Below are 17111 nucleotides of genomic sequence, written 5' to 3'. Positions count from 1 at the left end.
TCCTTTCTATACAATACTTCTACAGTTCAACACTAACAATTTTATGTCATCCCTACTTGATTTCCAGTTCCCTGTTCCCTTATCACCGCTCCCTAGGCCATCCCGTTTCCCTGAATGTACCTCCCTATTACCCTTCCAAACAAATTTCCTAACTTATACGTACCACTGCGGTTTAAATGAAGGCCATCCGAGCGCAGATCCCTATCTCCTACCCACCCATTAGGATCTAGAAATTTCACTCCCAGTTTCCCACATACCCACTCCATAGTCTCATTTAAATCCCCAATCACCTTCCAGTCAGTATCCCTCCTACACAGTATTCCACTAATAACAATCTCCGCTTTCTTAAACTTCACCCGTGCTGCATTTACCAGATCCCACACATCTCCAACTATGTTGGTACTTATATCAGCTTGCCTTACGTTGTTGGTACCAACGTGAAACACTACCACCTTCTCCTTCCCCACTTCCCTCTCTTCTACTTTCCTCAACATCTGCCTCAACCTAATTCCTGGATAACATTCTACCCTGGTTCCCTTACCTCCACACACTTTCCCCACGTGTCTAACGATGGAATCCCCCATGACCAGAGCCTCAACCCTACCCACCTCATTTGATCCCCTCACCTCCTGGTCAGCCCTAATCTTTCCTGATAGCTGCAGAAGCTACTTCCTCCTCCCTTTTCTCCTTCTCATGACCCTGTTCCACCTGTTTTTTCCTATCCTCTACTCTACATTTCCCTTTCCTACCTTTTCCCTTCCTCCTACTTCCACACATCTCAGCAACAGTTCCCTGTCCCTCATCTTCCCTCTGTTGTTCTACCTGGAGTGACTCATACCGATTTTGCACAGACACCTGTCCTGAATTCTGATCCTGAATAGAGCCCTTAGCCTGCAATCTCCTTCCCCTTAGAACATTAGACCACCTGTCTTCTACAACTCCTCCCTTTCCTTCCCCTCCCTCTTGTACACCTACTGTAACCTGTACATTGTTTGAGGGAGTCCTATCTTCCTTCCTGTCTTCTGTGAGAATCCTAATTATCTCCCTCAAACTTTGCAACTCCTCCCTCATACCCCTCAATGCCTCGCCACACCCACAGTTCGTACACTCGCGCTCCTTAGCCATTCTTCACGAAAAAAAAATGAAATTAGAAAAAAAATAAATAAAAAAATAAATGAACGGGGATAGTACGCAACAATAAGGTAATTAATATACGACTACACTACAATAGAACTTAGTTGTGCTCTATTTTTATCCTACAACCCCTAACAGGATAAAAACTGCTGTTAATTACTGAATATTGAAAGTAATACACAAGAACTACACAATTCCAAATTGCAATTAAGCCTATCCTAATTACAACAACAGTAGGCTATGTATTTTAGTAAGAGTTTCTACGGATACCTCTACTACACCAGTACTACACAAATATTTTACAATAATAAAATAAGCACACTAAATTCTAATAGGATATTACTCGTATACTACTGTACAGTACACTACAGTAATTTTTAAACTACTTTCAGACGTATCCTAATTACGATACCGGTACCGTATGACACTGCTAAGCACAACAGAAATGAAATTTGCAAGAACTACTGTACTCAAAGATTACCAACGAAGCTAAATGCTTAGAGAACTTATTATTAGTATTACGGTCTAATAGATACACACGAAAAATAACACACGAATATAGCAGGCAAGATACGGCACTATCTAAATGTACTGTATCTATACCAAATACAGTAGAGACAATACACGACACTGAGCGAGATATCGAGGGACAGCTATTGGAGCTCACTCTGGCGGATAGACCTGAACGGTATTGATTCTGTCATAAGAGCACGTGTATTTTTGTGTGAAGTTTCTGGTGTTATTTATGCGTTTTCAGTGAGTTGACATAATTAAATAGTAGCGGGTGTCATTCCTTGATATCTCCTCTCAACATGAGGGGAAAGGTATGTGCTGTGTTTGGCTGCAGTAATTACGAAGTAGAGAAAAATGCGCGCTCGTTCTTCAGGTTCCCTCGTGACAGGAACATGTAAGTAATATTGTGTTTGCATATATATTCTTCCAGTGACAGAGATTTTTATAGTACTTCATAATCTTCTGACCTGCTCGATCCATGTTTTAACGGGCTTAAAATATAATACGCATATTTTATTGTATAGTGCAGCAGTTAACCTTCAATACCGATGTGTTGTTGTAGGTGTGATCTGTGGGTTTTGAAATATCACAGAAGTGATTTGGATAAGATGTACAAGAAAGAAGGGACGTTACGCTTGTATAAGAATTATAAGATCTGTTCAGATCATTTCCAGGACAGCGACTTTAAAAATCCTCGACTACCTATACAGTCAAGGGTAGCCTATGTCACAATTTTACTCTAATTGTACGTAAATATTCCTCAAAGCATCACTATCGACAACATTTTCAACCTTTTCTTTCTTTTATCCCTCTTCTCCGATTAAAGCCGGGATTTTATAGATTTTCTTTCTGTTAGTAGGCTTCATGTTAAGAGGAAAATTGTCCAGCTATTAAATGTTAATTCATTGCATCATATGTGTAAGGAATGTGCCGATATTTTTATTGACAAATGTCTTAATGTGATGATACATTGTTTTTAAATGAGGATAAAAGACAAATCCAACCGTAAGATTTCAGGCAGGTATGGTAAAGCTAAAAAAGTAATGAATAAATGAAAGATCAAGCCATTTCACAGCAGTCCATTTCACACCTTGTTTATATATCCAGTTTCAGTCTTCGAATAATAACCTTTTAAATAATTCTTCATTCATTTATCCAGAATTGCTTTAGCAACTTCGAAGATAATATCTCAATACCACTTTCTTTCTAGACGTAATTTATTTATCCATTTCCGTATATACATTTCCATTGATATTTGAATTTAGCGCGATTTGTTCAGGTCAAGTCACTAGGAGCGCCAACGTCGAATTGTCTCCCATTTTAGCAAGGCGAAATCCGTAAGTGTCGTGTATTGTCTCTACTGTATTTGTCTATACTACAATGTATCTACACTACACTACACTGCATTTGGTTAAATGCTTAAGCATCGAAAGGATTGCCGTACACGAAGAAAAACGCGAATATAACTGGCAAGATACTATCTATTATACCTTATCTTCACTACAATTCTACTGAAATGTGGTTATGTGATTATTACAGCTGGTGGATTAATATTGTTTTCCCTACTCCACGGGACGGAGAATAAAAGTGTCCTTAATTAGGCCTACTGAAAAATACGAGGTTGTCTACAATAATTCCTCAAATATTTCTATCAAGACTACTACTACTACTACTACTATTACTACCGTACTCCAGGGACTTGAACTGCAATTACTGGGATATATGAACTTTATTATTATTAGCTAACCGCTCATAAATACTGACAGATCGAGGGAACGAAATATAAATTACGGATACTTCAACTACCTACTCAGAAGTACAAATGATTGGAATACAACGTCAGGTGATTTTTATTTATATTTACTATACTATATTTACTACACTACGGTACTCCCTTTGTTCACGACTGTAGCCAACAATGCAATATTTTAATACGAGGAGCGACAATAATCAATAACAATACAAGGACTGTTAACTATTACCGTGTGGTCTCTTTAACTACTTTTTAAATGGAAGTTTACAGGCGTGTCGTGTTTTTTTTAATGTAGTAAATTATTACCTTTGCAATAGTTTGGACGGATATCTATACGAAATACCGGAGAAATTTCGGCGGAAGTTACGGTACTATTCCTTATGATAATCTGCCTTTGTTTGTATTATACCAACGAACCTACAGATATTCACAAATATTTTTTAAGTTAATATTATTACCTAAAGTATTTCCTAAACCTAAATTAGAAACAAGGTACACCTAGCTAGCCTACTTAACCTAGAAAACGTAATTTACTTAAGACCAACTGAATTACTTGTTATAAAATTTAAATAAATATCACTACTCCCAATTTCTACCAACAAGCACTACACAGCACTATATAAATAGCACTAAATGAATCACAAATACAAAAAATTAAGCTATTTCAATAGGTTTTAACAACTTTATCACTACAATAATGCAAGAGCTCTCTCAACAGCCAACCGTTCTCAAGCGCATCCAACAATGCAAACAATGCATCAGTACTCCTGAATGACTTTGAACACATCAAGGACTATTTACAAGTGGGAAATATAACCTAACCTATAATACTGTACATGAGTTATATACAACATGATTAAACTTAAATACATAACCTAACCTATAACACATGTAAAATTGTTTTCAGTTATACACATAATGTGAAGTTCCCTGAATGAATTTGAACACATCAAAGATTATTTACAAGTGGATAAAATAGCCTAATCTATAATAAATGAGCTGTATACAACATGATTAAACTTAAAGATAACCTATAATACCTTAAAATATGTTTTGAGTTATACACATAATCTGAAGTTCCCTGAATGACTTTGAACACATCAAGAATTATTTACAAGAGGAAAATGTAGCCTAACCTATTAATACATGTGCCATATACACCATGATTAAACTTAAATACATAATCTAGCTTTTTTTTTTTTTCAGTTACACTCATAACCTGCCTTGCATCAACTTTAACTGAAGGCCTATGTTTTTGTCTTTGGAATTTGTTTTCCTTTTTGACATATTGCCAAATTTAATTTGTTTACATTAACAGCCAGTGCAAGGAGCAATACCATACTGTACTGACATGCACATTCTTATGATCGGACGACAGTTACGGAAAACATGCATATCATTTGACTGATGTGTGTATATTTCAAAATGAAAGATTCATCCATTTTAACACGTTCATTTCTTTTCAGATATTTCCCAGTAGACATGGACCTGCAATTACTTTGACAATTATTGTGAAGAGCTCTTCAGGAAAAGAACTGGAATTTTGTGTTGATTTAGTACCAGTATTTTCGTTTGATGAAGCACATTGGCCTAAGCCCCCAGTTCGTCAGCCTTTCATCAACCTTCCAGACTTTCCAAAGGTTAGTATTTGTACTATATAGCAGTTATCCATGCATAAAGAACACAATTTTTTGCAATAGAACTAGCTGGCCTGCAATTTTGAGTTGTCTTATTTAGACTCGTTGGCTTCTAAATTTGCTTCTAGTTGACCTATAAGAAATAAATTGACAATGCATATAACAACAACCATAATTTTTGTTGCTCTGTTTTAGATATCACATGATCTGTTTAATTTTTATTTTGGCTGAAGATGGCCACTAAGTGGCTGAAACTAGTCCAAAGACTTATGTAATATTATTTACTTGATATATTTTATGGTACTGAAAAGGTGAATCCTCTTTTCAATTTATTTCTTATAATTGCACTTCAATATGGAACAAAAGCCAAACAAACCATGTTCAAATCTTACCTCCAGCCAATCATGACATATGGGTTGGAGACCTGTGTGTTACTGAAAAGAAACATCAGCAAACTGCAAGCATGTGAAATGAAATTTTTACAATCTGCTATGCAAAAAACAAGAAGAGACAGGATTAGAAATGAGTGCATTAGAAATGACATGCAAGTGATCTGTACGATGGAAGAAAGACAATGCATTGTACGATGGAAGAAAGACAATGCATTGCATGGTTGAAATGGTTTGGGCATGTGCAAAGGATGGAAGAGACTAGAACCCTCAGACAATACTTGGAAATGGCAGTACCTGGAAAGGAGACCTGTTGGACATCCCAGAAGAAGGTGGCTGGACCAAATAAATGCAGACCTTATCGAGAAAGGAACAGCACTGCAGGATGTGAAAGGAGAGGAACTCTATATTGACAGGAACCGATGGAGGCATATTGTCCAGAAAAGTCCTACCCGACCTGCTGGAAGGATACCCAATTGATGATTTAGTATTAAAAACTTCATTTTTTGTCCGTATTGACTCAAGATTTTTACAGTGCTTGGTAAAGCTAAAGGTTCCACCTATTCAATACATTATCATAATGGTCTGTTTAGAACATCACATATTTATTTAACTTATGATGATTATGGAACAAAAATGAAATTTATAGTTTAAAATCTAGTCGACTTGCCAACAAAGTTCCTTCAGTCTCCATTCTCAAAGTGAAAATATGAAAAGTTTCCAGTCAGTCAAACACTACCTACATAAATAAAATTATAATTTTCTACATATAGTCACTCAGGGAAAGAATGAGCGCATGGTATTGTATAAGTTTCTCACAGGCATACTTTTCTTAGAAAGTCTGATAAAATATTAAATGCAAGCAACTTCTACAATGAAATGAAATGAAATGGCGTATGGCTTTTAGTGCCAGGAGTGTCCAAGGACAAGTTCGGCTCGCCAGATGCAGGTCTTTTGATTTGGCACCAGTAGTAGGGTTACAGTGGTTCAAGATCAATTTCAAGGTCATCCAGTCTCCCAAGCCCATGAGAGGCCCCGTAGCGGGTCATGTGACTGCTTCTGGCCAATGGGAGAGCAGCGCAGCAAGGAATGCTGAGGATGGGGGCGTGATTCGGCGTTCTCTCTGCCGGAGACAGGGTGGGGGCTGTTGCTAGGGCGTTGGCTGTCGATTCCCACCAAGTCGCCATCTAGAGCCAAAGTTATGGTTGGGTGTTGGCTGTTGGTTTCCCGCCAAGGCAAAAAGACAGAGCTGTGACAGGGGCAAATGTGCAAGATGGCCGCTATACATGGGCTCTTATGGGACGAACCCTGAGAGCTGGGACAGGGGCAAATGTGCAAGATGGCAGCTATACATAGGCTCTTATGGAGACACCTGGCCCAGGGGAGATATAGGACTTAAGGTGACGGCCTAGGGGCGATTGCGCAAGATGGCGGCTATACACGAGCTCTTATGAAGAAAGCTAGCCCAGGGGCTACTGCGCAAGATGGCAGCTATACATAGGCTCTTATGGAGAAACCTGGCCCGGGGGAGAAATAGGACTTAAGGAGACGGCCTAGGGGGGACTGTGCAAGATGGCGGCTATACATAGGCTCTTATGGAGAACCCTGGCCCGGTGGAGACTTAGGACTTAAGGAGATGGCCTAGGGGTGATTGCACAAGATGGCGGTTATTCACGGGCTCTTATGGAGAAAGCTAGCTCAGGGGCTACTGCGCAAGATGGCAGGTATACATAGGCTGGTCTAGGGGAGACATAGGACTTAAAGAGATGGCCTAAGGGCAATTGCGTAAGATGGTGGCCACTTACAACTTCCTAGTGCTCGAGCCCCCAAGGCAAGAAGATGGTTGCTGAACATTGGTTATATGAGACTAACTTTAAGGAGATGGACCAGGAGCTAATGACGATACATTGTTCTTATATGCCTACCTCTTCAGTGCTATCCCCAATTTGTAAAATTTGGGGCTTAAATGCAAAATATCTCGAAAACAGTGCATTGTAGAGCAAAACAGACAAAATTTTCCACCTAATACCCAGGTACGCTCTGTCAGGGACATGATAGCATAAGAAAAAAAAGTGGTCTAATGATGAGATCAACGGTTCGGATCCTACTTAGACCCTTTGATATTTCATCTGCTTTAGCCTGTTATGTTGTGTCTTGGAACAACTTTTTGTAACTTGATCTCTTCTTGCTATGGCATAACGTGCTAAGCACAGCGGTTCGATTGGGGCTTAAATGCAAAATGTTAAATATCTTGAAAACGATGCGTCGTAGAGCAAAACGGACAAAATTTTTCCACCTAATATGTAGCAATGTCTGGAACATGATAGCATAAGAAAAAAGTGATCTAATGATGAGATCAACGGTTGGGTTCCTACTTGGACCCTTTGATATTTCGACTGCTTTAGCCTGTTATGTTGTGTCTTGGAGCAACTTTTTATAACTTGATCTGTTCTTGCTATGGCATAGGTCATAACGTGCTAAGCACAACGGTTAGATTGGGGCTTAAATGCAAAATGTTAAATATCTCAAAAACGGTGCATTGTAGAGCAAAACAGACAACATTTTTCTGCCTAATATGTAGGAATGCACTGTCTGGAACATGAAAGCATAAGAAAAAAAGTGGTCTAATGATGAGATCAACAGTTCAGTTCCTACTTAGACCCTCTGATATTTCGTCTGCTTTAGCCTGTTATGTTGTGTCTTGGAGCAACTTTTTATAACTTGATCTGTTCTTATTATGGCATAGGTCATAACGTGCTGAGCACAATGGTTCAATTGAGGCTTAAATGCAAAATGTTAAATACTGTATCTAAAAAACGGTGCGTCGTAGAGCAAAACGGACAAAAGTTTTCAGCCTAATACCCAGGTACGCTCTGTCTGGAACATTATAGCATAAGAATAAGGGAGTGAGAAGGGGTGTAGAGGGGGGGGGGGGTGAAAACCTATTTTTCCCTAAAATTAACCTTAAATGTAAGAAATGTTGTGTTTTAACCCTAGAATCATGTTTAGACACAAAATGTGATGATTTTAAGGTGTGGTCAGTTTTCAACCCTAACATAAAAAAGGCTATAGCTCCTAAATGGTTTATCCAAAAATTAAAATTCCTTTACCTAAAATCATGTTTTAGGATGCTCTTTTGGATGAGGGGGTGAGGGGGTGTAAGGGAGTGAAAACCTATTTTTCCCCCAAAATTGACCTTAAATGTAAGAAATGTTGTGTTTTAACCCTACAATCATGTTTAGACACAAAATGCGATGATTTTAAGGTGTGGTTAGTTTTCAACCCCTATCACAAAAATGGCTATAGCTCCTAAAATGTTTATCCAAAAATTATAATTCCTTTACCTAAAATAATGTTTTAGGATGCTCTTTTAGATGAGGGTGAGAGGGGGTGTAAGGGGTGAAAAAGCAAATACACAGGTTTGTATACATAAATACTCTAGGAACTATCATAACTCCATGGCAAACTGGTAAGATTACATAGAGCCTCTTTCTTACTGTAGAGAACTCTATGGTAATGATCTACCTGTAAGTGTCTAGTTACACTGGAACGAACACCCTTTGCTATCCTTACTGAACGAGAATTGGCTGTTTGATAGGTATACATTTTAGGAGCTAAGCCAATAAACCCTGTCATGAGATTGGTACCACATTTATCCTTCATAAGACCTATTATGTTTTTATTAAATGGCTGAATGTAAAATGGATTGTCAAGACCGTAGGAAGACGTGTCAAAGTGTTCAGAATGGGTTTGCATCACATCGTAAACATTGGTTTTGCGAATGCAGTAAAAAAACTGTCCGTGTCTATGTAGAGTAGAGAGACGTCATCAAAGTGTTGTTTTGCAAATCCATAATGTAAGTCATACATTTTTAATTTGAGTAATCAAGAATAGCTTTACCTAAATAAATGGGTTTCTTAAAGAGCAGTTCTGTTTTACCTATTTCAGCGGTAAGGAGGTCATGATCAATGACTTTGTAGGTTTGAAAATTGGGTTTTGCAATATACTGACGTATCGGCCTTCCTACTGACTGACTAAACAAATGTCACGATGCTTGTTACCATTTTCCATACTTTTGCCGTAGATAGTTATTCATCAACTTGAAAAAATTAATCTCAAATCCGGTAGTAGCTCGTTGATGATGTTCCATATTCAAGTCCATATACGGCTTAAGCCATGCCTGCTGCATAAACCTAACAATGCGATGAATGTGCACTAATTGTAGACCATACGACAAACATTCAATCAAACTTTGTATCTGAATGACGTATCACTTCTTAGGATACAGGGTGGCTAATAGCTTTTTGTGCTTGGATTTACTCTTTGGAGGATTCACTTACTCAGCACAGAATGGAAAATCAGAATGATCATCGTGTAATGTAGAGGGATAGGATAAGTCAACTTCAACATATCGGCTGATGATGACCCAGATTGGTGGTCGAAACCGTTACCGCTTTTAACCAAATAAGAATGTAACACTACATTTCTTATTTACTTGTATTGAATAAGTAGAACAAGTTCATTTCTTGCTTTCAATTTAGTTGTGAACCTAGCAAGCGGGAAAGATTCATTATGAAACAGCAGTGACTGCTGTCTTTCTTAGAAATGTACAAGAGTTGAATGTGATGTTGCAACGGATCCTACGATACGTTCTCCCTCTAAGCCAAATACTTGGAATTGTTTACCTCAAATTTGGCAATGTTGGACACATCTATAGGGAAGGTGACATCAGCAAAATTAAATGTGCAGTAAACGTTTCCTCATATTGTTCAGGTCTGTAGCAATGTTGAGTAACTGGCTTAAATGCGGCTGCGATGTACCAAAGAAAACAAAAATTATGATCATTACGAATGTTGATGAGAGCCATTTTATTTATAATTGACGTAGAAAGTGTAATGTACCGCGAACAGGAATTTAGAGGATCGTACCGTCAGACATTTAGTCGAAGGTGTAAAATATTTTCTAATGATTTACCGCTTGTTCCTTCCTGAAATTTGTCGAATTTAGAGAGCAATGCATCTACAATGTGTATACAAAATCACTCTGAAATATTATTAGAATGTAAAAACCTTTTTTAATTTTTGTGATTAAATAGTTTCATGTACTTTGTATAATACAAACTTACAAGCTAATTCAGAATTATCCGGGGCTGTACCTTAATTAAGGCCACGGCCACTTCCTTCCACTTCCTAGGCCTCTCCTATCCCACCGTCGCCATAAGACCTACCTGTGTCGGTGCGACGTAAAGCAAGTAGCAAAAAAAATAATAATTCAGAATTGAGTTTAATAGCGGCATGTATTCTCAACCATGTCATCACTTTAGAGAGAAAGACATTATAGCAAGAATGCAAAAAGGATTTTGGATCTACCATATTCTTGGAATTCTTTATTTCACGCTTGCTACACAGGATGAAAATCACGTGATCACATCTTCCTAGTTTTCAGAAGCCATGGTAATAAAAGTTTATACTATTAGCTTTTATGTCTAGGGTTGTAGTTAAAAGACATACTAAAACTAGCAGTTAGAGAAAAAGACAACGCATTGACAGTCTTATACTAGAATGTATAATATTACAAGTCTTTTATTAGAACTATTACACAATAAACGGGTCTTATGATAAAACATACACTATTATAGGCCTTAAACTTGTCTTATACTAGACCTTGTGCTATTACAGGTTTTACACAAACATGTTAAACAATTATACTAGTTAGGCAGCTCAAACAATAGTCCCCTCAGTGAAACAGACCATACAGACACCGTTCTGTACACCTAGATACTCTAGATAAATATTCCAGCTGTTGAGTGCTGCGATGCTGCTGTCAGATATGGTATTAAACTGGGCAGGCAGGAAAACGACAAACTCTTCGCAGGTACAGAGTAGTAATAATAATGTTATTTGCTTTACGTCCCACTAACTACTTTTTAAGGTCTTCGGAGACGCCGAGGTGCTGGAATTTAGTCCCGCAGGAGTTCTTTAACGTGCCAGTAAATCTACCGACACGGGGCTGTCGTATTTGAGCACCTTCAAATACCACCGGACTGAGCCAGGATCGAACCTGCCAAGTTGGGGTTAGAAGGCCAGCGCCTTAACCGTCTGAGCCACTCAGCCCGGCGGTACAGAGTAGGCGGGGTCCATACCTCATATTCAGTTTCTGCAGTGACATAACTGGGAATGGCTGATTAACCGGCAAGTCTCTCAGCCGCTTAGTTTCCAACCCTGCAGACTGTCCGAGATTGTTTAATTCAATGATGGGATCCATGTTATGAGTAATAATAATAATAATAACTTAAATGTTTCCACCTTTTCAATACAATATATTCACAAAATTACAAAATTATACGGTACTAGTTTCGACCCATCTAGGGGTCATCATCAGCCGTATTGGAGCAAAGATCATTTGTGGCGAAATCCTAAGACAATATTATTTTAAATTACCATAACATCTCATTTCACTTGTTATTCTTTAAAATAATATTGTCTTAGGATTTCGCCACAAATGATCTTTGCTCCAATACGGCTGATGATGACCCCTAGATGGGTCGAAACTAGTACCGTATAATTTTGTAATTTTGTGAATATATTGTATTGAAAAGGTGGAAACATTTAAGTTATTATTATTATTATTACTTATATATTGTTCAATACGGACCAAAAACATGAAATTCATAACCATCAATCCATGTTATGTACTAAAAACAAGAAACCTCTAGTTAAGCCAAGAAGATCCCGTGGTTAGCATGCATAATAAATCTGCTGATACGACTTACCTTTAGTGATGCTCCCGTGTTCACCAGACGAGATCAGAGAGGGAACTGATAGTGATACATGAGAGTGAGCAGTATTTATACTTGGTACACAAGAAGAAAAATGACCATATGGTGAGTACTTCAGGTGAAGAACTGTGGTTTACTTGTCAATGGTTAATCTTATATAGTAACTAGAAACCTTGAGAAAACTACTGTCACTATTCACTTGTTGTACAAATTTACCCATTTCCCGAGGAAGCTTCATAGTTGATGGTCAGTGGCAAACTGATCAGATCGCGATATCCACCGGTTTTAGTTTGCGTTGAGGCCTTATTAAGTTGTGCTTTCCAATTATTATACACACATACTGCTGGCCGGCCATGACATTTTATGCAGTTCTGTAAAAGCATTACTCATTTAATTTGACGCCATCTGGCTGCTTGCTCGTCAATTTCGACATTCCATTTTACTCGAGGCCTTCTAGATGGAAGAGTAAACCGAATCTTTCTTGGCCGTCTATGGTTGAGTTTTAATTAATTTTCTTGGGTAAACACCAAATGTATCACCAGAGACCTTTTACATGCCAACATTGTAAGACGCGGAGTGTTTAATGGAATTTTTTCCGCCCTTGAAAAGTCCAACTCCCTCTGCCAGGTTTGAAATCACTATCTTGGGATCCGGAGGCCGACACTCTACTACTGATCCACAGAGGGAGCAAGGAATAGGATAGTGGTCTGGCACTGTAAATAGTCACTGCAAGTCATAGGATATAAACTTCATGGTTTTGATCCGTATTGAATTGTGAACACAATAATAATTAAACTAATGTCGTAATATATATATATAGGTAATAATAAAGAATTATATATTATTAATTATGTGTTCTTACATTAAATAAACTCATATTAATATATATACAGCAGATGTTTCATGACATAACCTCACAAATAATATGATCGTGATTTATACCAAATAAAGTCTGGACATAACTACGTAAATAATAATACTAATGTAAATGGATGTAAACACTTCATAGCCACACCACACAAATAATAATAATAATAATAATAATAATAATAATAATAATAATAATAATAATACTCAATATCTGCATTATTTACCATGGGTTAAAGGATATTGTTTCCAAGTTATATTAGTCTATTACACTTGCATCAAATTGTCCATTTCACTGTACAACTTATTCTCAAAAATATCCCGACCAAGTTCAATGCATTTTGCAGATCTTGCAGGCAGATACTGTGTTACTAATTGGAGCTGATATCTCTCTTTTTTAATGTGCGCACAAGCATTTAAAATATAAGCAAGCAAGTCCTTCTTTGTTGCAATTTTTCCCTGTAGATTTCATTCTTTAACCCACCCCAGAAACAGTAATCCAGCGGCATGACTTTGGTGGCCATGCAACATCACATCCAGGTCCGATACAACGTCCAGGGCAAATTTGATAGAGATACTGTACTACTGGCTGTGTGGATCGTGCAGGAACTCCATTCTGCTGGAAGTACATTCCCACTGTTGTAACCAGAGCGACATCCTCCAAGTACTCCAGCAGGTGAATCTGCGGAAATTGAAGATAATGTGCTCCGGAAAAATGTTTTCTAGAACAACTGGACCAATGAGTTTATTATCAATGCCAGGCCAGCATCAGTTTTTGAAAATGAGACAAAGTCTCGCATAGTGCATTGGCACTGCTGGGACCTAGCTCGATAGTTGCAGTTGGATAACTCCGGCCAGTATCCAGTATTCGGGAGATAGTCAGTTTGAACCCCACTGTCGGCAGCCCTGAAGATGGTTTTCCATTTTCACACCAGGCACATGCTGGGCCTGTACCTTAATTAAGGCAATGGCTGCTTCCTTCCCAATCCTAGGCCTTTCCCATCCCATCGTCTCCATAAGACCTATCTGTGTTGGTGTGACGTAAAAAAGAAAAAAAGACCACTGCCGGTGGCTCCAAGTAAGCTACGCAGTGGCCTCCACGGTATGCACTAGCCATGCATCTTGGTAGCTATGCAGTTTAACAACTGATGAGCCCAACTTAGCACACTGGGGTGAAACGCTGGCAACCAGGAATGAGATAGATGGAAAATTTATAATGTCCAATAACGGACCGACTATATTGGTATTACTTACCACTTAGTGGAGCATTTTGTCTCCATACTCTCAAGTCTTCCCAGCATAAAGTTTGCAATATTTTCGTAACACTACTCCTTTGTTGGAAATCAGCCAGAACAAATCATGCTGCTTTCCTTTGTGGATCTTTTCCATTTCTCGTATCACGTAGTCCTGGTGTGGATTCCGTACACTGGAATATGACTGTAATTGGGGTATTACCAGGGACTTATATGCCATATCCTTTACATCCTTACTACAACCTCAAAATACTCTCATAACCATGTGAAGAGATCTGTAACCTTTCTTAACAACCTCATTAATATGATTACCCCAAGGAAGACCATTCCTTATTTCAACACCTAGGTATTTACAGTGTTTCCCATGAGGTACTACCACCTCATCAGCACAATAATTAAAACAGAGGAATTTTCCTCTTGGTGAAACTTACAACTTGACATTTCATCCCATTTACCATCATACCATTTTCCGCTATCCATCTCACAACACTGTTTATTTCCCCCTGCAGTCGGTGACAATCCTACAACTCATTTACTACTCTATACAGTATAACATCATCCGCAAATAGCCTTATCTGTGATTCCAGTACTTTACTCGTGTCTCATATAAGAAAATATAAAGGACCAATAACTCTAATTCTTGGAGTTCTATTTTCTAGAAATTCACACCAGGCAAATGCTGGGGCTGTACCTTAATTAAGGCCATGGCCACTTCCTTCCCACTCCTAGACTTTTCCTATCCCACCGTCACCATAAGACCTATCTGTGTTGGTGCGGCATAAAGCAAATTACTATCAAATGGGAGGGAAGGGTCCACCTATTCAATACCATAAGCTTGTATATTGTCTTATAAAACTCAGGCTAGTTTCAACCCCATATATATATTGGGTCATCTTCAGCCACGCTACAGCTGGAAGACATATGCACTCATATAACCAATAATAAATTACACACTTTGGTATGCCACAATTTACTATCTTAATTTAAAACATTGATGAAGTCCGAACAACACATCTAAACTTGAAACTAAATGACACATGAAAACTGCTGTGTGTGCATGTCCTCCAGTTGTAGCATGGCTGAAGATGACTCAATATACATGGGATCGAAACTAGTCCCAGTTTTATAAGACAATATACAAGTTTATGGTATTGAGTAGGTGGACCCTTCTCTACCCTTTGATAGTTTTTTGCTCTATTTCTTTCATCTACATTCAATTAGTATGTTTTAGAAGATGTGTCCTGCATCAGAATTGTTTTTGTAGAACTTATTATCTTAATAAATTTATTCTTATAAATTGCTGCACTATTATGATAATTAAAACTCATTTTTCTGTAGAGACAAGTGTGATCTTTCTAAATATTCCAAAAGTTATTACAATTACGAGTCTTTTTGTGAGACTATGAGTATGAGGACATTGCACTCACGCCGCAGATGTGCCAGTGCCCTCTTTTTTTTATAAGTGTCTGACGAATAGAGTGGATTGCTCAACATTGTTGGAATTGAATCCATTACATGTTCCTCATTGCAATACTAGGCAAAGGAATATTTTTAATCAACCTAAAGCGAGAACTGTGGCTTGCACTAACTCACGACTGCTGAAGGCACTAACATCACTGAATGAGGTGGGTGAATCAGTGGACCTTTTTGCACTCACCTCCGTCTAAAATTAGACGTGCCCTAATAACCTCATGAATGTAAGGTCCTCTCTGTAAAATATGTGTATGTAAATGTCTCTAGATGTAGTTTAATCATGACAATTATTTAAGAAGATTCATCTTTTATTTATTTATTTATTTATTTATTTATTTATTTATTTATTTATTTATTTATTTAAGGTGTTGTAAATATGCATATATAAAGGTCTCTAGGTTTAATTTAAACTCAGTTATTATTATAGGAAATTAGTGTTATTTATTTAAGGTTGTTTTTATTGAATAATCTCTAATTGGGCAGATAACCTGTTAATGATAAATAAATCTATCTATCTATCTATCTATCTATCTATCTATCTATCTATCTATCTATCTCTCTATCTATCTGTCATTGCTTTCCCTAGCACTGAAAATATTTGAAATACCGATAAAATTCCTGCGATTTCTGGAGGATAGCACATTCAGATATGGCTGTCTCAAGTGTGTTATAAATGTATACAGGATTTTTTTGAGTGTGATTTGATATGATCTGATGATGTTCTTTCAAGAACGAAACATGCCATTCTATTACAATGAAGTTGCTTCTTTTTCTATACTAATATTATAAAGAGGAAAAATGTATTTGTAATGAATAGGCTCAAAAACTACTGAACCAATTTTAAAAATTACTTCACCTATAGAAAGCTACATTGCCAGTGAGTAACATGGGCTATATTTTATTTTCAAAACAATTTGAGGTTGGGGGCATGGGGGGGAGATATAAAAATAATAGGCTAATATAGGCAAAATATCGAAATTGTTGTATAAGGACGAGACAAAGCTCAATTTATTCCTCTTGACGCAAAGAACAAAACTCGGTAAGCCCTATGGGCTCGAAAACCATGTTTTAAGGCCCTAAAACCAACCGTTATGGAGATATGGGCACCACACTACCACTGCTTTAGGAATCGGATAAAGTAATGAACTGCCGTAACCATGGCAACGTCAGCTCCAGGATTCTACAGCAGCAAAATTATCTACAATAAATCACAAAAACCTAACATGTTGCAGACAAGAAAATTGCTATTTGGAATCCTCTTTAAAAATAAAAGAACACAAATATTCATTTTCAGAAAATCCACTTGAGGGGGGG

At 37.7% G+C, this 17111-nt stretch overlaps 1 protein-coding gene across 4 annotated transcripts in view; it reads left to right on the top strand.

Moving 5' to 3' along the window:
- Positions 1–17111, top strand: part of LOC136878707 (cyclic GMP-AMP synthase-like receptor) — a 119163-nt gene that overhangs the window by 74329 nt on the left and 27723 nt on the right. For all 4 annotated transcript variants that reach the window (XM_068228910.1, XM_068228911.1, XM_068228912.1 and 1 more), the window contains one exon: positions 4867–5040. In XM_068228910.1, coding sequence (XP_068085011.1) covers positions 4867–5040 — 174 coding nt within the window. The remainder of the gene's footprint in view (positions 1–4866; positions 5041–17111) is intronic.

This window comes from Anabrus simplex, chromosome 8, assembly GCF_040414725.1.
Source record: "Anabrus simplex isolate iqAnaSimp1 chromosome 8, ASM4041472v1, whole genome shotgun sequence".
Taxonomy (NCBI): domain Eukaryota; kingdom Metazoa; phylum Arthropoda; class Insecta; order Orthoptera; family Tettigoniidae; genus Anabrus; species Anabrus simplex.
This window is presented reverse-complemented; position numbering and strand designations above follow the sequence as displayed.